This window comes from Notolabrus celidotus, chromosome 20 (assembly GCF_009762535.1).
Source record: "Notolabrus celidotus isolate fNotCel1 chromosome 20, fNotCel1.pri, whole genome shotgun sequence".
NCBI lineage: Eukaryota > Metazoa > Chordata > Actinopteri > Labriformes > Labridae > Notolabrus > Notolabrus celidotus.
The window spans coordinates 17,223,952-17,242,332 of NC_048291.1; the positions used below are offsets into that span (position 1 = coordinate 17,223,952).

General features: G+C 45.3%; 1 protein-coding gene and 1 long non-coding RNA gene across 2 annotated transcripts; one reads left to right on the forward strand and one right to left on the reverse strand.

Moving 5' to 3' along the window:
* Positions 1-3,709: 3,709 nt before the first annotated feature.
* On the reverse strand, positions 3,710-4,933 carry LOC117831746. The gene is made up of 3 exons (XR_004635065.1): positions 4,882-4,933; positions 4,733-4,795; positions 3,710-3,973 (listed from the first exon to the last, which is right to left on the reverse strand). It is a non-coding gene; the product is annotated as an uncharacterized LOC117831746 (long non-coding RNA).
* A 6,594-nt stretch (positions 4,934-11,527) lies between these two features.
* Positions 11,528-15,861, forward strand: LOC117832370. The gene is made up of 2 exons (XM_034711462.1): positions 11,528-15,448; positions 15,672-15,861. Exons 1-2 carry the CDS (start codon positions 11,528-11,530, stop codon positions 15,753-15,755), a joined length of 4,005 nt encoding a protein of 1,334 aa, XP_034567353.1. The 3' UTR covers positions 15,756-15,861.
* The last annotated feature ends 2,520 nt before the right edge of the window (positions 15,862-18,381 follow it).

Consider the following 18,381-nt stretch of genomic DNA (forward strand, 5'->3'; position numbering starts at 1 on the left):
TAGTGAGGAAAAGATGATTCAATGCACCAGAGGAAAAAGTAGCGAAATATCTTAGCTAAACTGGAGAGCAGGAGAGATTCTCACGTTACCTGGTGGTGCAGGTGTGTAAACTGTGAGCTAATGTTTACAGTTTACACACAATGAACCGAGAAAACATCATGCTGTCACAAGCAAGACTTGGTAACAGTCCCTCTAGACCTTTGGGAATTAGATATACCAGCAGATCACAAACTAGTGTGGCTAGTATCTATCTGTAACATGAAACTCATAAAACCCCACGTCAAAAACAATAAAAAAAATCACTGTAAGAAGCAGAACCGGTGCTTATCTCCTTGTCATATAACTGAAAAGAACTTTCCGACACTTTTAAAGTTTTTAAACACATAGTTAGAAGCAGAGTCCGGTCATGTCCCCCATAGCCTGTAGCAGGAAGAAGCCCGGAGCTGGGCAGCCGTCTGATACAGGGAGGAGGACAGCAGAGCAGAACAGCGCTTCGTCTTCTGATTTCTGATTGGTTGACCTCTCACCCCACCACCACCGAGCCCCTCCTCCTCTGCCCCTCCCCCCACAGCTACAAGTGCAAATTATTTTTGCAACACATCAGTGCAAGAAGTGTTGCAAAAGTCAAGCGTCGCAGATTCGTCACTTTGCAATGTGAGGAAAGCTCATTCGTGAAGTTACAGGGACCGATTTGAGAGGTTGTAATCACTGAGTTGTGGTTGTAAATATCAATCTACACATGTGTGAATATTTTTTTTGTGACTGTATGAATATTTTTTACAAGTGAAAATTTTCAAAATACAAGTTCACATTTTTTCCACAAGCTACCATGTATTTTTTTTTCTGTTTTTACTTCATAGAGTGGACATATTTTGTGGTGTAGTCTATTCACTTAAACATTGTTAGATGTTACGTTATGTTAACTACAGTACAGCGGTTGTAGGTTTTCGTGTAGGGTTTTCGACTGATTGATATTTCTGTGGTTTAGAGTAAGCTTGCCAGCATTAGGTGTGGCTAATGGGTGTGTTGTCATGCATACAGGCACCATGTGCAATTTTTCACTAATTTGGTGATAAGCTGTGATAGCATGCTTAGTACATTTTTGCAGTCGCAAGTTAAGCACAAGGTTAATTTGTTCCTCCTCAATATTCAAGGTTCAAGGTTCACTTTATTATCATTCAATCACATTTAAAAACATGAAGGAACAAAACACATTACTCAGGTCCAGCCAGCATACAGAATAGATAACAAGACAAAAATGTAGCTATATAAATAAATAAATACATAAATACATAACCTAAAGCCTACAGTAAGTAAATATAAAAAAGTAGTTTAAAACCAGCGAGGAAAGTGCAGTCATGTGTTCATGCAGTCACAGCGGTAAAGTGCAGAGAACATACCTAGGTCAGAGAGTTCACAAGTCTCAGCTTCTGGAAAGAAGCTACACCTTAGCCTTGTGTTCTGGCTTTTAGGCTGCGCAACTTTCTTCCTGAGGGGAGGGGGGTGAACAGTCCTTGTGCTGGATGGGTAGGGTTAGGCTAGGTAAGGCAAAGCACCCCTCACCCGGGGTGCCTAGCCTCCCAAACCAGCTTCCCTCACCACCTGTTGTGTGTTTGCTGTGCTTCACCAAGGTGAGTATGTGGTAGCACCCCCTGCACTTCTGATTTCTCCACCTTTCTGTAAATGTATGCTGAAACGAGCCGTTTCAGTTCTCCGTGTTTTTCATTTGTCACATCGACATCCGGTCTATAACGGAGATCAGAGCTCAGAGCTTGTTCAGCCCATAGACTGTATAAAATACAACTCAAACCCTCCTCCGTTTTCATTACCTGCACACGTGTGCTAACAAGGAGCTTAGGAGGGAGGCATGCTAGTTGTAGGCTGTCTTAATAAACACAAAGGTCAGTTTTACTCCCCACGTCTACAGATTTGAAGATCTAGTGGATGATTTTTATTTTTCATTGAAAAGTGCTAGCGCTAGTTAGCATAGCCACATAGCTACATTTCGTAGCTGTGTACCAAGACACATGTCCACATACTGACAAATAAACAGCAAGAAACACAAAATCTGTGACCAATGGTTCAGAAAGGCCCTGCTGCAGGCGCCTCTCCATCAGGATCAGATTCTGGATCAAATTCAGAGGGTTGAAGTAACGCGGATCTGTGAGCAGCCATGTCTATGCATGCAACATGTAAACATTAGATCAATGTGCTGGGCAGCCGAGGCCACATCCACTTCCGAAGGGAGCGTGGTCAGAGAGAAAACAGACTGTTCTGAGCAGGGCTGAATAAGAGGGGTTTACAGGCATGCCAAAATCTGATTTCAAAGTGTTTTTATGAGCAATAAACTTTAAAAACATGTTTTGGGGACCTCTTAGACCAATATATTTTGATGAAAAAGGGTGTAATATGTCACCTTCAAGTTGATCTTGTTTATTTGGATTTCTTATTGTTCAGTCTAATTTGGTTGGTTAGTTTATGTTGGGGTTTCATTGCAGTTTTTAATAATAATTTTAACTTTTGTAGAATTATTTTAAGTGTTATAAAATAAAATACTCTTTAACCCTGATTTGTTTGTTGTTTAGTTGTATCCCTTCCTTTCTCCCCCCTCAGGTAAATTAATGAAGTTTTGCCATTCGTTCAATTTAATAAACTGAAGAACTTATATTGACACCCTGTCCCTGCCTTCATCAGTTCTTACCTGTGTGACCTGGTTTAATCATAATCAAGTGTTGCTCTATAGTTACTGGGGTACAGGTCCCCGGGTGGCGTTGCCGGTTACCATTTCTGTTTAAACTTTAGCTATTAGCCCGCCCTGCCACATTCACACCATCTACACCAATGACTGCACCAGTCCATCACCCACTGCTACATACCTCAAATACTGAGACGACACAGCCATCATCTCTCTGCTCACAGACAACAACTGTCCTGGACTACCACAACACCATTACACACTTAACTCAGTGGTGCGAGGATAACCATCTCCATCTCAATGTCACTAAGACAAATAATTAATAATCAGCCCCTCAGCACTCTATACCCATCAAGCAGTATAAACAGTTGACAGCTTTAAATACCTCGGGGTAACATTGGACAACCAATTCACGTTCAACCAGCACACCAGTGACATTCAAAAAAGGAGACATCAAAGACTGTCAGCCATCCGTAAAATGAAAGGACTCTATGATGCCCCCCGTCTCCTCCTGCTGCTGTATCAAAGCATGATTCAATCCATCCTCCTGTACTGCTCCACCTGCTTCTACAACATGCTATCTGTAAAAAACAAGACCAAACTCACACCATAACCACCACAGCCTCTAAAATAATCGGTCTACCCACACCAAACCTCACAGACTTAAACAACAGAGCCATCATACGCATCGCAACCTCAATAGAACAGGACATCACACATCCCCTAAACCTCATCCCACTCCCCTCAGGGCGCAGATACAGGGAACCTAGGTGTAGAAGGGCTTGCTGAATGATATGACTTTGTTGTTTGAGTGTTCATACCTTTGTTGGTAGTTTGTTGAGCTTGCAGTGTGTGGCAGCATAAGGGTAGGGCAACGCCACCCTGGGAATTTCACTCAGGGAAATATTAAAGACAGTTTAACACACTTCAATTGCACACTGGTTCAATATATGTATACACAGAGGAGCTTGAGACAAGGTTCACGCTACGACAATTATTTTATTATCATGATCTTAAAATTATTCTTTAAAATTATTTAACAAATAGAAAGCATCCATTCATAAAATGGGGGGTGATAGAGGGGATGTGGCTGAGGCTCAACGGGTGCGAAGGGTTGAGGGGAGGGATCCCAGTGAGAAAAATCTAATTGAAAACACTCCAATCACACGGGAAGAACCTACACACACAATTGTGGAAACCTCAAATGGGTCACACAGCATACAAAGAAGGAAGGAACCACCACCCAGGTCACCAGTGCCACGACCAGGCTCTCAGCCACTGAAAGAAAGAGAAACAAACAGAAACAGTAAATAGAAATGAAAAACACATAATAATAATAACACACAAAACCAAAAACACTAATGGGCAGCAAACAAAAAAAGATGATAAGTTGATTATCAAAAGAAACTACTGAAGCTGCCCAAAATAACTAAATCAAAAAATAAGCAAGTTAAATAACTTATTCAAATGGTAAATCAAGTCAGCAAATTAAAGGAAAACAATACTAATGGCAGTAACACAAAATACTCAAATCCCATACCCCCCAGAGTCCATTAAGTCCAAATCAAGAAAAAGAGGTAAAATAGTTCCAGCTCGACTGGTTGCTGCAGAGGAAGAGCAGCTGCATGCATTGGTCCCACGAATCGGTCAGCATGCCTCGGCAACCCAACAGCTGAAGCGCCCACGGTGGACAAACAGCTGGGCTTAGAAGCAGGGCTCCGCACCGAGGTGCGTAGAAGGCAGGCAGTCAGGCAAGACGGCTTGCAGGCAGGCAGCAGCAAGCAGGAAGATGGCTTACAGGCAGGCAGGCAGACAGGCAAAGCTAAGCAGTGTCACAAGACAGCAAAGACTGCAGTACAGTCGAACGGTTGTTTGGGAAACGGAATCGAGGCAAAACAAGGGCTTCGCAAAACAGCGGTGATCCCAGCTCCCCCCGCCAATTGGTCAGAATAACATCTAAATAGAAATAAAGGCCATTTCAATGAGAGCTACATGATTAGCGGGATCAATGAATCAAACATCATACGGCGTACATACCAGTCAGGCGCTTCACAGCATGATCTGAGAGAGAGGCAAGCTTTCTGCTCCTAAGGCTGGGAGCTGCAACATCGCAAAAGCACAACAAAACAATGGAGCATGCTGACAGACAATTTAAATACAGACAGCGATGGCTGCTACTAACCTACCTGGGTCGGTGACCACTTTCGGAAGTTAGGCAACAGGATGGGGCGGATCCACCTACCAAAGAGCAAGAGGGGACAAAGTCTAAATAGTAGGCGAATGCTAAAGAAGCAGTTTCGCTATCAGCTTGGCCATTGTTTACATTCACTTTCAGACCGAAAATCCTGCAACGCCTGACCCAGCATACTACAAAACAGAAAAATCATATTACATACTACCTTCAAAAGCAGTATGCAGTACGTACGGTATACTACATTGGTAGGCAGAGGTGGGTAGTAACGAGTTACATTTACTCCGTTACATGTACTTGAGTAGTTTTTTCAAAAAATTGTACTTCTGAGAGTATTTATTTTGCAGAGTACTTTTTACTCCTACTCAAGTACATTTGTGTTAAAAAATATGTACTTTAGGGGCGCTGGTGGCCTAGCGGTCTAAGCGCCCCACATACAGAGGCTACAGTCCTCGTCGCAGGGGTCGCCGGTTCGATTCCCGGCCGGTCGACCATTTCCTGCATGTCTTCCCCCACTCTCTACTCCCCACATTTCCTGTCACTCTTCAGCTGTACTATATAATAAAGGCAAAAAGGCCAAAAATATAACTTTAAAAAAAAAATAAAAAATGTACTTTTACTTCGTTACATTGGGCTGTCCAGTCGCTACTTTTACCGTTCCTTTTTTTCTTCATTTTATATTGTTTTATACTCAGCCGATCTCTCACGCAGCTCCTTCTGATCCATAGCTATAAATAGCCTCAACACTGAATGAACGGAGAAGTAGCTCCGCCCCCGCCTCTATGGAGCTATATCCAGGTCAAATGTTTTGATCATTTGAAAAAAATAATTAAAACTGAAAGTTCAAGTTTTGAGCTTGAAATTTGAAAAATAAATCAATGTATTCAAAATAAAAATGAGCATATGAAAAGTTTTTTCAAGTTAATTTTTTTTTGATTCAACTCTGAAATTATTTGAACAAATTATTTATTTTCAATTTTCACTTTCATAAATATTATAATATTTAAGGTCTTATTTTTTTCAGTTTCATATTTTATGTTTCAGCTTCAAATCCAGATTTTTCCAGTTTCAAATCGTTTTTTTTCGCATTCAGATCTTTTTTTCACTTTCAGATTGTATTTTTTCAGTTTCAGACTTTTGACCCTGTCCTGTCGTGGGAGGCGTGGCATCCGCTGAAAGGGGCGTTGAATCATGAGTGATGGCATAACAAGGAAGGCTTAGAACCTCCCTCGAGCACGTTGCCTTCAGGAAACGTAGGTACCGCGAGCACTACGACTCTTCGCTGTCTTTACAGCAAATTCACGGATTGGCAGAGAAAAAACGAACGCCAGTGGCAAAGTTCCGTTTAGCAAGCGGTGTCAGACTATTCTCGGCACTAATGGCGGTATAAGAGCGATAAACTAGGCCAGATTTTGCAGTTCAACAGCCCCACTGTAGGGATGACGTTTCCCACTTCCACCTACCACAGTGAACGCACCGCCGCGACCAGGGCAACCTGCCGGCGACAGCATACAGGTAAGAAATAATCACTGTTTTTTGGAGAGATACTACGGATATCATCCCGCATTTAGGCAGTTATTTAATGAGGACTATGTTTGATCCTTTGTTACAATGGGTAGCCTATCTGCAAACGTTTTATCCTCACCCCGTTACTGTATGATTGATCAGTCTGACGTTCGTTTACCTGCATATGAAAAGTGCTATAATTCCTTTAACCCATTATGTTAACACTATGATGATGTTTTATGCTTGGTCCAGATTTACTGAAGTCCGTTTTACACTGCTGGTATATCAAAGCTAATAGAACACTGATTAGGAAATTGCTCAATGTATTTGTAAAGCACTGGAGTGCGCAGGTGTCTTCTTGCTGTGGAGAATAAGCAAAGCTTGAGTCAGTCTCTACTTTTTAGACTTTGACATATTTATTGAGGCCGTAAAGGAGGTTTCATCATTAATATCCTGGCATGAAACATAATCTCCTGCTCTCCTCTTCATTAACATAACAGGGCACAAATACTGTGTGATGACGTCACATCTGCACCCACAGTGTAACCTTTGACAGAACAGTACAATACAAAGAGCAAGGGCGCCATCTAGTGACAACATTTAACAGTATTATAACCACAGATAATATCTGATCAATAAAAATAAGTTCACTTTGATTTGCCAAAGACTACCAAAGACTACCAAAGACTAGCTAAATCAGTTCTTCAGTATAATGTTCAAATTAAAGGAATTATAGCACTTTTCATATGCAGGTAAACGAACGTCAGACTGATCAATCATACAGTAACGGGGTGAGGATAAAACGTTTGCAGATAGGCTACCCATTGTAACAAAGGATCAAACATAGTCCTCATTAAATAACTGCCTAAATGCGGGATGATATCGACTAGTCTTGGTCTCGGTGCGCTCTGGTCTCGGTGCGTTCTGGTCTCAGTGCGCTCTGGTCTCGGTGCGTTCTGGTCTCGGTGCGCTCTGGTCTCGGGCATGGCTAAAGGGATCGCTTCACAACCACATACCCTGGAATCTACACTATGATTGGCTGATACTTTCTCGTGAGCAACAGATACTTTCTCGTGCGCACGAGAAAGTATCTGGTGCTCACGAAAAAGTATCTGGTGCTCACGAGAAAGTATCTCGTGCTCACGAGAAAGTATATCGTGCGCACGAGATACTTTCTCTACAGTGGGGCTGTTGAACTGCAAAATCTGGCTAGTCTAGTTTATCGCTCTTATACCGCCATTAGTGCCGAGAATAGTCTGACACCGCTTGCTAAACGGAACTTTGCCACTGGCGTTCGTTTTTTCTCTGCCAATCCGTGAATTTGCTGTAAAGACAGCGAAGAGTCGCAGTGCTCGCGGTACCTATGTTTCCTGAAGGCAACGTGCTCGAGGGAGGTTCTAAGCCTTCCTTGTTATGCCATCACTCATGATTCAACGCCCCTTTCAGCGGATGCCACGCCTCCCACGACAGGACAGGGTCAAAAGTCTGAAACTGAAAAAATACAATCTGAAAGTGAAAAAAAGATCTGAATGCGAAAAAAAACGATTTGAAACTGGAAAAATCTGGATTTGAGGCTTTGTGTGAGGCTTCCACATTATGTTGCAACGATTCAGACAAGCACACACACAGATCTGCCCCATCCTGCCCATTTCACCTCTTAGCAAAGCACCTCTGTGCAGAAGTGTTATAAACTGCAATTCATCGAGAATCCGCTTGAGGCTGGCTGCAGAAACACCGGAAACCACATTCACACCAATTCAAAAAAGACCATCTTTACAGCAGAAGTAAACATGTTTACAGCCTGGTTCAAAAAACAGCTTCGGTCTGCTTAGCTCATTTCTCTATCGACACACACTGTCCGGGGGCTGAATTTTTTTCAGGCAGGCTGGACTGACAGAAACACTGTAGCTGTTGGCTAGGAGGCTCAAACCCCGCCTCCTTACCTCACACTAAGTTTGGTTGAGCTCAGCATTACCAATATGGCTCCCACCAACAACTGGCTTCAGAACAGCGCTCAGGAAAAGATGGGTGGCATCACAGATACTTGTTCCATTATTTATACACTCTATACTCTCGCCCCACCGCTTAGCCCTACCCCTACGGTTTGGGCATTCACTTCAAGGATTTGGTGGTCCAGATTCTTGTTGAGGCTGGAAGGGGAAGCCTATGGAGCTATATCCAGGTCAAATGTTTTGATCATTTGAAAAAAAAAAATTATAACTGAAAGTTAAAGTTTTGAGCTTGAAATTTGAAAAATAAATCAATGTTTTCAAAATAAAAATGAGCATATGAAAAGTTTTTTCAAGTTAAATTTTTTTTTGATTCAACTCTGAAATTATTTGAATGTTTGCAGATAGGCTACCCATTGTAACAAAGGATCAAACATAGTCCTCATTAAATAACTGCCTAAATGCGGGATGATATCGACTAGTCTTGGTCTCGGTGCGCTCTGGTCTCGGTGCGTTCTGGTCTCGGTGCGCTCTGGTCTCGGGCATGGCTAAAGGGATCGCTTCACAACCACATACCCTGGAATCTACACTATGATTGGCTGGTACTTTCTCGTGAGCAACAGATACTTTCTCGTGCGCACGAGATACTTTCTCGTGAGCAACAGATACTTTCTCGTGCGCACGAGAAATTATCTGGTGCTCACGAGAAAGTATCTGGTGCTCACGAGAAAGTATCTCGTGCTCACGAGAAAGTATCTCGTGCGCAGAGATACTTTCCAAAAAAAAAATTCTGCACATGTCACTTTAGGGGCTCCGTAGTATCTCTCCAAAAAACAGTGATTATTTCTTACCTGTATGCTGTCGCCGGCAGGTTGCCCTGGTTGAGCGGCCATCGCGGGCGGTGCGTTCACTGTGGTAGGTGGAAGTGGGAAACGTCAACCCTACAGTGGGGCTGTTGAACTGCAAAATCTGGCCTAGTTTATCGCTCTTATACCGCCATTAGTGCCGAGAATAGTCTGACACCGCTTGCTAAACGGAACTTTGCCACTGGCGTTCGTTTTTTCTCTGCCAATCCGTGAATTTGCTGTAAAGACAGCGAAGAGTCGCAGTGCTCGCGGTACCTACGTTTCCTGAAGGCAACGTGCTCGAGGGAGGTTCTAAGCCTTCCTTGTTATGCCATCACTCATGATTCAACGCCCCTTTCAGTGGATGCCATGCCTCCCACGACAGGACAGGGTCAAAAGTCTGAAACTGAAAAAATACAATCTGAAAGTGAAAAAAAGATCTGAATGCGAAAAAAAACGATTTGAAACTGGAAAAATCTGGATTTGAAGCTGAAACATAAAATATGAAACTGAAAAAAATAAGACCTTAAATATTAAAATATTTATGAAAGTGAAAATTGAAAATAAATAATTTGTTCAAATAATTTCAGAGTTCAATCAAAAAAAAATTTTACTTGAAAAAACTTTTCATATGCTCATTTTTATTTTGAATACATTGATTTATTTTTCAAATTTCAAGCTCAAAACTTGAACTTTCAGTTTTAATTATTTTTTTCAAATGATCAAAACATTTGACCTGGATATAGCTCCATAGAAGCCAAAGTGTTTCAGTGCCATCGCCCTTCAAATGGAGATTCATCAAAAGCACACTTCGAATGTAGTATTAGAAATCTCCCATAATGCCTTGTGAATCATCAGCCACCGCTTTTTGAGAGATGGAAGAAATGCACGAGTGTGTTTCCTTTCTGTATCATATTAGAGAATTATGATAACCATTGAATCATCTTAGTTTAATGCCGTTTCAGTGTATTATGGTCATTTTTATTGAACAAGCATTGAAATAATTTCCAGTATGCTGATGATGTGTTGATATAACTAGACAGCAAGCTAGCATCACATTTTTTCACATGCTGCTTTAAACGCCATCGATGACTATTGATGATGCACCAGGGACTTGAAGGGTTGTACCATTTCATAGGCAAGGATTCCACCTCTCCTCTTTTACCTCTGTTTAAGATATGATGTGATATATTTTTGAAAAGTACTAAGCAATGACTGATAGATTACACTGAGCAGAATGCTTTGTAGAGGTCTGTAACACAGCTGCTGGAGCGGTAGCTGATACAAATCTCAGGAATCAGAGAGCTTGTTTAAACTCAGAACAAAACAAAAGAAAGATGGCAGAAAAAAGCGAACCAGGGTTAAAGCAGATGTGTTTTTTCTGTTCTTGGTTGCTGAGTTTGGATTAGTGTGACGACCCCTCCACACCACTAGGTGTGTCTGTGTGTCTGTGTGTCTGTGTGTGTGTCTTCGCAGGTCTGGGTCGTTAAGGTGATGAGCTGCACCTGGGGCAGTCGGTATAAAGAGCTCTCCCAACCGGCGTGGGGCTCTCTGGTCGGGCACCCCTCTGCTCTCACCCCGTGGCGACACCGCGGCGTGGCGCTCCTGTTGTGTTTTCGTTGTGCACTATTATCTTACTTTTTGTAATAAATTTGTAATCACTTTCGTATACTTCGTCTCCTCTCCCGTTTTTGTTGCGTCCTATGAGCCGGGACGTAACAAATGGGGGCTCGTCCGGTTTTTTTTTCCCCAGGTAGGTTTGCTACTGGGAGATTTTTGTGAATGTGACCCGGTTGTAAAGGTGTGACGTCATGCACACAGCTGTTCGAAGCTACGTGAGTGTGTGAATGAATGATTCACAGCTGATCGAGGGGAGTTGAGACGAGGACAGGGAGGTTAACAGCCGAGTACGCGAATGGTAAGTTACTGCAGTCTTCTGTCCCTGTAGGCTTCAGAGCGGACTTCCTTTGGAGTTCGTTGGGGGGTTTTGTTAGTGTGGTGTGAAAGTGGCCGGAGCAGTTGTCTCGGGGGCACATCCGCTGCTGCTGGGGAGTCGCCAGGTAATGGTTGCTTTCCCGGGCTGACGGGCTATTGTCGTTGAAGGCAGATAATTTGATTATTGCCGTCAATGCCGTGCGTAAATACCCACTACGAGTAACACCTGAAGACTAGGGGGGGAGTCTAGCCAGTTTCTGTTAGGTAGTCAGAGGGACGAAGCTGCGGTGACGTTTTGTACGGAAGGCTGTGTGGAGCACGGTGTGCCGTGTGTTTTTTTTTGTCCGCGATAGGTGAGTAGCGAGTGTGTGTGTCTATTTGTGTACAGATGAGCATTGGCCTGAGCATGGCGAGTGTGGAGGAGTTTATCCGAGCGCCATCAGAGGAGCTTCTGGATGGATGCTCACGGGAACAGTTGATCCGGATTGCTGAGCATTATAGTGTGGAGGTCGGCGATAAAAGGATGAAAGAGAACATCAAGGGGATTCTTAAGGTCAATCTGTCTGATCAGGGTGTTTTTGGGCTTTGTAGGTATGCTGTTGGTCCTGTGTTGGAAGACGTGAAGGAGTCTAGCGACAGTGAAACTGGTCTGAGTTTCGAACAAAGACGAGAGCTGTTGCTCCTGCAGACGGAGAGGGAGAAGTTGGCAGTGGAGAGGCTGAGGACGGAGGTAGAAATAAAACGATTACAGATAGAGGAGCGTCGGTTAAGTTTACCTGCTGCAGGTGGCGGCCGAGCCTCTGACGTTTCTGATAGGGCTTCTTCATTTGATATTGCCAGTAGTTTGCGGTTGGTTCCACAATTTAATGATCGAGACCCGGATACGTTTTTTGTACTGTTTGAGCGTGTAGCTGAGAGGAGAGGCTGGGCTGAGGCGGATCAGACCTTGCTATTGCAGTGTGTTTTAACGGGTAAGGCACAGGAGGCGTACTCTGCTCTGAGCGTTGCAGAGAGTAGGGTCTACTCAGCGGTTAAGTCGGTTGTTTTGAAGGCGTATGAGTTGGTCCCTGAGACTTATCGCCAGAGGTTCAGGTCTTGGGAGAGGTCTGGCGAGCAGAGTCATTTGGAGTTTGCCAGGGACCTGGTCACTTTGTTTAGCCGGTGGTGTACAGCTTTGCATGTTGACACGTATGATGCCTTGTGTGAGTTGGTCGTGTTGGAGCAGTTTAAAAATTCTCTACCCAGCCACATTGCTGTGTACATCAGCGAACGTAAGGTGAGTACTGCTGCGGAGGCCGCTGCGCTGGCTGATGAGTATGTGCTGACGCACAGGGGGGACAGAGACTTCCGGGGCCAGGTGCATGGGGGTAGGTATTATGTGCCAGGTAGATGGGGGGAAGAGAATCATGCACGCTTTGGTAAACCTGAGCGAGACAACCGAGGGCAGTCCCAGTTGGACTCGTCAACAGTGTGTCATTTTTGTAAGGGTAGAGGGCACTGGAAAGCAGAGTGCCCGAAAGCTAACGCTAAGAGGGGGAGTGGCAGTGGGCCAGGGAATTCAGCTGTCTGTGCTGTTGCTGTGGAACCTGTTTCTGTTTTTCCCCATCAGCAGGTCGAGTTTGGAGAGTCATGCCGGTTGGAGGAGCCTGGTTTCTCCGCCTTCGTGTCGGACGGCAGGGTGTCTCTCCCAGGAGGTAGCGGTAGCGTGCCGGTGAAGATTTTGAGAGACACGGCAGCACATGATTCATACATTCTGAGCTCTGTTTTGCCTTTTTCTAATGGCTCGGACACAGGTGATGTGATCTTGATGCGGGGTATGGGGTTAGGGGTTGTGCCTGTACCGCTGCATACTGTTGTCATTAACTGTGGGTTGGTGCAGGGTGAAGTTGCCATGGGGGTGCGTCCTGCACTGCCAATTGAGGGAGTGGACGTCATTCTTGGTAACGGCCTGGCTGGCAGCCGTGTGTGGGCGGAGGTTCCACCGCCTCCTATCGTGTCGTCTACGCCCACTATGTCTGGTAATCCGGATGTGAATTCTTTATGTTTCCCAGAGGTGTTCACAGCTTGTGCTGTGACGCGGGCTATGAGCCATGCACAGGGCGAGACAGAGCAGGAGGAAGAGGTGAGCGGGGCGGATTCGGTTCTTGTTCCTGACACGTTGTTGTCTGTATCTCACGGGGACCTAGCGGCTGAGCAGAGAGCTGATCCCTCTCTGAGGCAGTTGTTCGATGCGGTTCTCTGCCCTGAGGAGGGCAGCAGTGCAGCCGGAGGTTACGTGCTGCAGGGGGAGCTGCTGGTGAGGAAATGGTTGGCACATGGGGAAGATTTCGTTGGAGAGCCTGTGTTTCAAGTTGTGGTTCCTGAGAAGTTTCGGGGGGAGGTCCTGAAGACATCACATGACCAGTCAGGGCATCTTGGTGTCCGCAAGACATACAATTATATCTTGCGGTATTTCTTTTGGCCTCGTATGAAGAGGGATGTGTCCCAGTATATTAAATCTTGTCCCACATGTCAACTTGCAGGTAAGCCCAATCAGTGCATAAAACCGGCTCCACTGTGTCCCATTCCGGCAATAGCCCAGCCATTCGAGCACTTGGTTATTGACTGTGTTGGCCCCTTGCCTCCATCTAGGTCAGGTTGTAAGTACTTGCTTACGGTGATGTGTCAGCGGACCAGGTATCCAGCTGCATATCCCCTGCGTTCCATCACCACGAAAGCTGTAGTGAAAGCCCTTACAAGGTTCATTTCGATTTTCGGTATTCCGAAGGTGATCCAGAGTGACCAGGGTTCCAATTTTTCGTCTAAGCTATTTGCGCAGGTGTTGAGGCAGTTGGACGTGCGTCATGACCAGTCTTCGGCGTACCACGCTCAGAGCCAAGGCGTTTTGGAGAGGTTCCACCAGACGTTGAAGTCTATGCTGCGTAAATATTGTGTAGAGCTGAATCAGGACTGGGAGGAGGGGCTGCCGTGGCTTCTGTTGGCTGCTCGTGAAGTGATACAGGAAAGCACCGGTTTTAGCCCGAATGAGCTCGTTTTTGGCCACGCCGTTCGGGGTCCGCTTGCTCTGTTGCGTGACCCGGTTGCCCCTGCGGAACCTCCAGGCGATCTGCGAGAGTATGTTGACGGGTTTAGGCATCGGTTATACTCTGCGGGGTTGATGGCTCAATCGAACTTGTCGTCTGCGCAGGGGAAGATGAAACGTCTGTATGACCGGAGGTGTGAGCAGCGTGAGTTTCGTTCGGGGGATCAGGTCCTGGCCTTATTGCCCATTGTGAGTTCACCGTTTCAAGCTAGGTTTACTGGCCCCTTTACTGTGTTGCGCCAGGTGTCTAGTCAGAATTATGTGTTGTCCACGCCAGCGCGCAGGAAAGCGACTCAACTCTGCCACGTGAACCTTTTAAAACCTTACTATGCTCGGGAGTCTGGACCTCTTTCAGCATCGGCGGCGGTGGGGGGTCCGGTCTGTGCGGGTGAGGATGATGGGGTGACAGCACCCGACGAATGTTTGCTGCGTGGTCGGCTGAGGAACTCGGAGACCTTGCGCAGTCTTGACTCTCTGCTTGGTCATTTGTCCGCGGGAAGACGGGCCGAGGTGTCTGCTCTTCTGCGAGATTATCCTTGTTTGTTTGGGGATACGCCGGGTCGAACACATTTGATAGAGCATGACATAGATGTTGGCAGCGCACAGCCTATCCGTCAGCGTTTTTACCGTGTGTCTGATGAGAAGCGCAGGATAGTGGACGCAGAGATTCAGTATATGCTTGATAACAGCATTGCAGGACACTCTAATTCAAGTTGGGCTTCACCTTGTTTGTTGGTTGAAAAGTCTGACAAGAGTCCCAGGTTTTGCACTGACTATCGCAAGGTAAATGCGGTTACCAAACCTGATGCTTTTCCGTTGCCGCGGATTGAGGACTGTGTTGACCAGGTTGGTTCCGCAAAGTTTGTCAGTAAGTTTGATCTTCTTAAGGGGTACTGGCAGGTTCCTCTGTCCCCGAGGGCGAAGGAGATCTCGGCTTTCATTACGCCCTCTGGGTTGTTCTCCTATGAGGTGATGAGTTTTGGTCTTCGGAATGCGCCCGCAACTTTCCAGCGTCTCATGAACATGGTGGTGGTAGGGTTGGAAGGTTGTGCAGTTTACTTAGATGATGTGGTGGTTTATAGCCATACATGGGATGAACATTTGGCTCGGATCAAGGCACTTTTTGACCGTTTGAGTGGGGCAGGTCTGACCATTAACTTGGCGAAGTGTGAGTTTGCCAAGGCCACTGTCACGTACCTCGGCAAGGTCGTGGGTCAGGGAGAAGTGTGTGCTGTTCAAGCGAAGGTAAGCGCGATTGCGGAATATGCAGTCCCTACCACTAAAAAGGAGCTTCAGCGTTTTCTTGGCCTTGTTGGGTATTATCGCAGTTTTCTTAAGAACTTTTCCACAGTGGTAGCTCCCCTGACTAACTTGCTTAAGGGAAAAGTTAAGTTTGTGTGGTCAGCTTTGTGCCAGCAGGCCTTTGTCCGTGTGAAGGATGTGTTGTGTTCCCCTCCTGTTCTTGCAGCTCCGCGCATGGATCAGCCGTTCAGCCTGCATGTGGATGCGAGTGATGTGGGGACGGGAGCGGTGCTGTTCCAGGCCGGCCTAGATGGTATCGATCGTCCTGTGAGTTTTTTCTCTAAGAAATTTAATCAATTTCAGTTGAACTACTCTGTGATTGAGAAGGAGACCCTGGCGCTGATCTGGGCTCTGCAGCATTTCGATGTTTACGTCGGCTCTAGTGTTCCTCTGGTTGTGTACACGGACCACAACCCCATAACTTTCTTGCACTCAGTCCATTGCCCTAATCGCAGGTTGATGCGATGGATGCTGTACTTGCAGTCGTATTGTTTGGACATCCGCCACATCAAAGGTGCAGAGAATGTTGTGGCTGATGCCTTGTCCAGGGTTCCCGGCGTCTAGGGTAGGTGTTGGCCCGACTGGGTTGTTTGACCTCTGTGATTGTCTGGCTCTTCTCCGTGCTTTTGCGTGCTTCTTCAGGTGCTGGAGTTGCTGTGGGCAGGCATGGTCGGTGATGATGTTGGGTCAGCTGCAAGTGTGGTTGTGGTGTTTTCAGTGGTTGTTTGTGTTGGCTGGCTGCTGTTGCGGTGTTCTGGCCAGAACTCCTTGTTTTAAGGGGGGGGGGGGGTGACGACCCCTCCACACCACTAGGTGTGTCTGTGTGTCTGTGTGTCTGTGTGTGTGTCTTCGCAGGTCTGGGTCGTTAAGGTGATGAGCTGCACCTGGGGCAGTCGGTATAAAGAGCTCTCCCAACCGGCGTGGGGCTCTCTGGTCGGGCACCCCTCTGCTCTCACCCCGTGGCGACACCGCGGCGCGGCGCTCCTGTTGTGTTTTCGTTGTGCACTATTATCTTACTTTTTGTAATAAATTTGTAATCACTTTCGTATACTTCGTCTCCTCTCCCGTTTTTGTTGCGTCCTATGAGCCGGGACGTAACAAACCATTGAATCATCTTAGTTTAATGCCGTTTCAGTGTATTATGGTCATTTTTATTGAACAAGCATTGAAATAATTTACAGTATGCTGATGATGTGTTGATATAACTAGACAGCAAGCTAGCATCACATTTTTTCACATGCTGCTTTAAACGCCATCGATGACTATTGATGATGCACCAGGGACTTGAAGGGTTGTACCATTTCATAGGCAAGGATTCCACCTCTCCTCTTTTACCTCTGTTTAAGATATGATGTGATATATTTTTGAAAAGTACTAAGCAATGACTGATAGATTACACTGAGCAGAATGCTTTGTAGAGGTCTGTAACACAGCTGCTGGAGCGGTAGCTGATACAAATCTCAGGAATCAGAGAGCTTGTTTAAACTCAGAACAAAACAAAAGAAAGATGGCAGAAAAAAGCGAACCAGGGTTAAAGCAGATGTGTTTTTTCTGTTCTTGGTTGCTGAGTTTGGATTAGTCTTTCTGCAGGCTGTTAGTGAGTTATGACATTTCAGGATCTTTTCTGCAGCTGCTCAGAAAATCTCCAGTTTTCTTGTTCTTTGACAAACCCATCAATAATTCTTGCATGTAACCGTCTGCTTTCAGATCTAGCTGATAGCTCCTAAATTAAGAAATGCAGGAGTTGCCAGAAAGTGGAGTCATCCCACTTTTACTGGAGCTGTTTCCAGAATGTCTGTGAAACCCAAGGTATGAATAAAACAGTAAAACCAGCTCGTATCCAATGATTAAGTCAGTGAGGCTTCCATGCATGTGGATTATCTTGATACAGAAGAGCTATCTCATTGCTAAGAGTGATCTGTTTTGCTTCATGTGTGTCTAACTTATCATCCTCAAGTTAAATATCAAAACGAAGAGGAAGCACATGCACCATGTCAACGTTTCAGGGATGAGGCATTCTGAGACTCTCATGGCAGGTTTTGGACAGGAGGTGATGGGTTTTGGACCACAGTAGAAAGTGGTAAAGCCTCTTCTGGCATGGCTTTGCTGATAGAAGTGGGTTCATCAGCAGTGAATGGAGCTGGTGGAGATTTCACTTCAGCAGGCTCTTCGGTGAGCTGCCCCCCCATAACCTCGACCTCTAGGACTGAAGCTGTTCAGTAGCTACAGCTGGCAGGGAAACATGAGGTATTGGGCAGAAGCCTCATTGGCAGGTGTTGGAGGTTGTACCATAGCAGGTTCTGGTTTTCTGGTGGTTTTCTGTGACAGTAGTTTCAGCTGGCATGAAGTGGAGTTTGTATCAAAGCAGATACCAGTTCCTTGCTTGGTTCCTTGTTTCTGACCTCACACCCAAGGGCTGAAACCAAGACTAGAGGTTCAGCTGATTGGAAACCAAATGTGGGTTCTGACCCTGAGTTTGGGAATGGCTGGTCTATATGATAGCATGCTTGTGACACAGACTGAAATACCTTTTAATTACCTACAAAAGCAAACAGGACTATCTACATTATGATTATGATTGTGTCAAGTGCCGCAAAGAGTTTTGTGAGAATTGTATAAAAAAGATAGCTGTATGACAGACTCAATTTTTTCATCGCTGAAGCATTGTTTTCTATATAATATATTCTTCAAAGGTATCATCTTATGTGAGAAAACAGATAAGCATGTATCAGTATTTAATCTTTTAGTTTGAGGTGTTGGCTTTGTTGTTGCACACTTCATAAGAACATAAGCTGAAATTGATAATGGTGTGATTTTTCTGTGGGGGAGTTTCAACAAAAATGTACTCTTTCATTGTGTGTGGCTCTGTAGCTGTG